Consider the following 6,048-nt stretch of genomic DNA (forward strand, 5'->3'; position numbering starts at 1 on the left):
CAGAGACCTTCGCCACCACCACCACCATGGCGATCTTCACGGCTGTCCTCACTGTGGTTCTGCTGCTCACGCAGCCGATGGTGGAGCTCCTCGGAGGATCTCGGCGTGGGGGTTCGGACATTAACGCCTCCAACACCACCACCACCACGATCAACTACTCGGGACTCGTGAAGAACGTCTCTGCATCAGCAGGGGTCGCCACCTGGGGACCGATGTTCAGTAGCCACAGTGAGGACATTGTGGACAGCGTGCTCCCTGCCCTCCTGCAGGCTATGGGTGAGCTGAGCAGCAGCTGCCAGGCCATAGTGGACAGCGCGCTCCCTGCTCTGCTCCACGCTGTAGGTCAGCTGTACAGTGGCTGCAAGGAGGCCATCAGCTCCACCGTGCTGCTGAACACCCTGCACATCGCCGTGCATCTCTGGCGTTTCATACGTCGCCAAGTGAGTGAGCAACATCCATCATCATCACCACCATCAGCCATGGTCAATCCACTAGTGGGTAGAGACCTCCACGATCCGTCGCCACCTCCCACGATGCCGCTGTGCAGTAATCCACCCAGCACCTGCACGTGGAGCGATTTCATTGCTTCATCTCCCCACTGGGCACCCTCTCGGATGACCCCCTCGCAGCCCGTCGGCATCACTCGCCGCCTTCACACCTCCACCGATCCCCCTCAACTCCACTCACGGTGTCTTCAACAGCCTGGTTGGGCACTGGAACAGTATCCCGGACAGTGCCGGATTAAGCTCGTGCGGGTCCTGTAGCTTATATTATAAAGGTGCCCAGAATAAATAAAAAACACAATTATAAAGCACGAAGTTTTTAACTTGCATAGTAAAGTAATTGTAATTTTACTATAGTAATAGAGCAAGTACAGAATCACTGAACGGGGATTTATAGGGTGAGATCATTTAGCGCGGGGCGCTTGAAAGTGCGGGGCCCACAGCTAATGATTATTTTGTTCCGAGGATAATCCGGCACTGATCACGGATTGAGTATGAGGAGCAGTGATGAGATTTAAAGTATTTTTTAACATGTTATTAAAATGTTATGTTTAATAGAAAATATAATGTTGTTTGTCTCTTAGCTGTGATTCGTAAAAACACTGTTGTTACTCAATGGTCTTTCGGTAAAGTCACGTAGAAAAAATAAACAAAATAATAGAATACGACGTTTCGATTGCAACTCAAGCAGTCGTCATCAGGTGAAACTAAATTTGAGAGAGAGAGACCAAACACAGACAGGGAGACACAAAGATCCCCCGTATAGCCTGAACAGACTGTAGGGGCAAGTGCTGTTAGCGAGCACCTGTGAAGGCCGGAACAGTACACGAGGGGGTGGGTGGCCAGCACCACGCCCGACCGCCTTTGTCTCCCTAGTGGCGATGTTTACACACCGCACCAGGTACTCATTTGAGGCTGAGTCGACCTAGGGGAGGCCCGGGACCGGTTCAGATAATCGTCACTGGTGTTGGCCGTGAGCGGGAATCGAACCCGGGTCGCCAGGTTCATAGCGCAGCGTAGCGCTAACAGCTGCACCACCGCTCCCCACACACAGGGAGACACACAAGCAGAGAAGGACGGTGATCAACCAGGCAAAGTATTATTTGTTGTGTTGGCCGACTCAATGAGTTGCATTACATTTCTAAGTTTGCTGAGTTTGATCCTCTTTCTATCAGCTTGTACCCTCTGTAAATTTCACCCCCACTATCTCGCCCGTTACGGCAGCCCCTCCGCTCCCACTCCCCCTCGGAGTAGCCGAGGGATTAGCCGGGGTATGCTTGCTCTGCGATCTTACATTTACTTGCAAATCCCACCACAAACGTATATAGTGTAACCTTTGGTTGCAGTAGCTCTCTCGCTACATTTCTTCCTGTCTCAGCAGTCCGCCTGCTGTATTATTTCACCTGAAGACGATTGCTTGTGTTGTGACCACGTGTTTACTGTTTACTACAGTACTATGGTGTTGTGACCACGTGTATACTGTTTAATATAGTACTATAGTGTTGTGACCACGTGTATACTGTTTACTATAGTACTATAGTGTTTTGACCACGTGTATACTGTTTACTATAGTACTATAGTGTTGGGACCACGTGTATACTGTTTACTACAGTACTATAGTGTTGTGACCACGTGTATACTGTTTACTATAGTACTATAGTGTTGGGACCACGTGTATACTGTTTACTACAGTACTATAGTGTTGTGACCACGTCTATACTGTTTACTACAGTACTATAGTGTTGTGACCACGTGCATACTGTTTACTATAGTACTGTAGTGGTGTGACCACGTGTATACTGTATACTACAGTACTATAGTGTTGTGACCACGTGTATACTGTTTACTATAGTACTATAGTGTTGGGACCACGTGTATACTGTTTACTACAGTACTATAGTGTTGTGACCACGTGTATACTGTTTACTATAGTACTATAGTGTTGTGACCATGTGTATACTGTTTACTATAGTACTATAGTGTTGTGACCACGTGTATACTGTTTACTACAGTACTATAGTGTTGTGACCACGTGCATACTATTTACTATAGTACTGTAGTGTTGTGACCACGTGTATACTGTATACTACAGTACTATAGTGTTGTGACCACGTGTATACTGTTTACTATAGTACTATAGTGTTGGGACCACGTGTATACTGTTTACTACAGTACTATAGTGTTGTGACCACGTGTATACTGTTTCCTATAGTACTATAGTGTTGTGACCATGTGTATACTGTTTACTATAGTACTATAGTGTTGTGACCACGTCTATACTGTTTACTACAGTACTATAGTGTTGTGACCACGTGCATACTGTTTACTATAGTACTGTAGTGTTGTGACCACGTGTATACTGTATACTACAGTACTATAGTGTTGTGACCACGTGTATACTGTTTACTATAGTACTATAGTGTTGGGACCACGTGTATACTGTTTACTACAGTACTATAGTGTTGTGACCACGTGTATACTGTTTACTACAGTACTATAGTGTTGTGACCACGTGTATACTGCGGGATTGTGGGTAATCGTCTCCCATGCTCGGTCTCAGTCGGTGTGCCTCACTCGTATAGTCAACATCCGTGCGAACCTATCTTGTTTACTATGGTACTATAGTGTTGTGACCACGTGTATACTGTTTACTACAGTACTATAGTGTTGTGACTACGTGTATACTGTTTACTACAGTACTGTAGTGTTGTGAATACGTGTGTGTGCGTAAAGCATTTTTTTATTTTGTGTCCATGTGTAGTGACTGTTCTTTAGTAACTGTACTGCAAGTGAAAGTCGTCCTACACAATAACCATCCTCTATCTCCTCTCCCTCACACCAGCCACGATTAAATGTAATTAATAAATTTGATTACTTTATATTAAATAATAAAAATATAAAAAGGTATTTTGTATTAATATTTTTTATATGAATACGGTATTTTTGGTTTGTGGAACGAATCATCTGAGTTTCCATTATTTCTTATGGGGGAAATTCGCTTTGATATACGAGTGCTTTGGATTAAGAGCACGTTTCCAGAAGGAATTATGCTCGCAATCCAAGGTTTCACTTTATTAGTTATTTTTCTATCTACGTGATTTTACCGAAAGATACCAAAGAGTATGCTGTTGTTAGTTTAAATGTTTGGTAAGTAAGACTTAGTCTGTGCTGCTCTCCAGTTGCCTGGATGAAAAGTGGCCCAAGTTTTTCCCAATCCTGGCCTCCTGGCTCAAAAACGTAAAAAACAAACTCGCAAGTCTGTCCCCAGGGTCACAACGCACTCACAGACACGGAGCAGGGAGATTCAGCTAATGACGCCGTTGATGTTTTTCGTAACTTTTGCAGAGAGCGATGAGAATGAGGATGAGGACCGGAAGGAGGAAGATTTCCCGGGCGCTGCAGAGAAAGAAAGGTGGAGGTCTCGGCCGAGCACCGAGTCCCTGGGCTCGTATGGCCGCGGCGCGGAGACGAAAGCGGCGGGCGCAGGGGAGGGGAAACAGCCCCGGCACCAAGCAGAGCTGTGCTCCTCACCTGAAGAATCCAGCTCCACTCAGGCCATCGCTCCCACTGGGGCCATCGCCTCCACCTCCACTCGGGCCATTGCCTCCATCTCTACTCGGGCCATCGCCTCCACCGCTGCCATCGCCTCCCCCGCTGCCATCGCCTCCACCTCCACTCAGGCCATCGCCTCCATCTCTACTCAGGCCATCGCCTCCCCCACTGATATCAACTCCACCTCCAATGCTTCCATCGCCTCCACCTCCACTCGGGCCATCGCCTCCACCTCCACTCGGGCCATCGCCTCCACCTCCACTCGGGCCATCGCCTCCACCTCTACTCAGGCCATCGCCTCCACCTCTACTCAGGCCATCGCCTCCACCTCCACTCAGGCCATCGTCTCCATCTCTACTCAGGCCATCGCCTCCCCCACTGATATCAACTCCACCTCCACTGCTTCCATCGCCTCCACCTCCACTCAGGCCATCGCCTCCACCTCCACTCGGGCCATCTTCTCCACCTCCACTCGGGCCATCGCCTCCACCTCTACTCAGGCCATCGCCTCCACCTCCACTCAGGCCATCGCCTCCACCTCTACTCAGGCCATCGCCTCCACCTCCACTCAGGCAATCGCCTCTACCTCCACTCGGGCCATCGCCTCCACCTCTACTCAGGCCATCGCCTCCACCTCTACTCAGGCCATCGCCTCCATCTCTACTCAGGCCATCGCCTCCACCTCTACTCATGCCATCGTCTCCACCTCAACTCAGGCCATCGCCTCCACCTCTACTCAGGCCATCGCCTCCACCTCCACTCAGGACATCGTCTCCATCTCTACTCAGGCCATCGCCTCCCCCACTGATATCAACTCCACCTCCACTGCTTCCATCGCCTCCACCTCCACTCAGGCCATCGCCTCCACCTCCACTCGGGCCATCTTCTCCACCTCCACTCGGGCCATCGCCTCCACCTCTACTCAGGCCATCGCCTCCACCTCCACTCAGGCCATCGCCTCCACCTCTACTCAGGCCATCGCCTCCACCTCCACTCAGGCCATCGCCTCCACCTCTACTCAGGCCATCGCCTCCATCTCTACTCAGGCCATCGCCTCCACCTCTACTCATGCCATCGTCTCCACCTCAACTCAGGCCATCGCCTCTACCTCTACTCAGGCCATCGCCTCCACCTCTACTCAGGCCATCGTCTCCACCTCTACTCAGGCCATCGCCTCCATCTCTACTCAGGACATCGCCCCCACTGCTGCCATCGCCTACACCTCCAATCGGGCCATCGGCTCCACTGCTGCCATCGCCTCCATCTCTACTCAGGCCATTGCCTCCACCACTGATATCAACTCTACCCCCACTGCTGACATCGACTCCACCTTCACTCCTGCCATTGCCTCAACCTTCACTTCTGCCATCGCCTCCACTGCCACTATCGCCACCACCGCCACTCGCACCATCACCTCCACCCATGAGTAATCAAGCTAACCCCCAGGATTGGGAGCTCCCTGCTTTCCACCTGCCTCCACCTCCACCAGAGCCCTGGGCTCCTCCACCCCACCGTGATACCAGACCGGGCCCGGCACACGAGTCTTTTGCTCCCTGTTCTTCACGGCAGCGTTGCCGCAAGTCCCGCAACAGCCGCCTTCCTCCCCGCCTCCGCAAACCTCCTCTCGAATCCTCAACTCCACTGCTGCCATCGCCTCCATCTCTACTCAGGCCATTGCCTCCACCACTGATATCAACTCTACCCCCACTGCTGACATCGACTCCACCTTCACTCCTGCCATTGCCTCAACCTTCACTTCTGCCATCGCCTCCACTGCCACTATCGCCACCACCGCCACTCGCACCATCACCTCCACCCATGAGTAATCAAGCTAACCCCCAGGATTGGGAGCTCCCTGCTTTCCACCTGCCTCCACCTCCACCAGAGCCCTGGGCTCCTCCACCCCACCGTGATACCAGACCGGGCCCGGCACACGAGTCTTTTGCTCCCTGTTCTTCACGGCAGCGTTACCGCAAGTCCCGCAACAGCCGCC

The 6,048-nt window shown here is 51.1% G+C and overlaps 1 protein-coding gene across 1 annotated transcript; it reads left to right on the top strand.

The window, feature by feature from the left end:
• Nucleotides 1-212: 212 nt before the first annotated feature.
• On the top strand, nucleotides 213-5,569 carry LOC142930113 (uncharacterized). The gene is made up of 3 exons (XM_076072177.1): nucleotides 213-228; nucleotides 282-440; nucleotides 3,849-5,569. Exons 1-3 carry the CDS (start codon nucleotides 213-215, stop codon nucleotides 5,483-5,485), a joined length of 1,812 nt encoding a protein of 603 aa, XP_075928292.1. The 3' UTR covers nucleotides 5,486-5,569.
• Nucleotides 5,570-6,048: the final 479 nt, after the last annotated feature.

The sequence above is a fragment of the Petromyzon marinus genome, chromosome 37 (genome assembly GCF_048934315.1).
Source record: "Petromyzon marinus isolate PM22_M1 ecotype Great Lakes invasive population chromosome 37, UKy_Petmar_22M1.pri1.0, whole genome shotgun sequence".
In the NCBI taxonomy this organism is placed as follows: domain Eukaryota; kingdom Metazoa; phylum Chordata; class Hyperoartia; order Petromyzontiformes; family Petromyzontidae; genus Petromyzon; species Petromyzon marinus.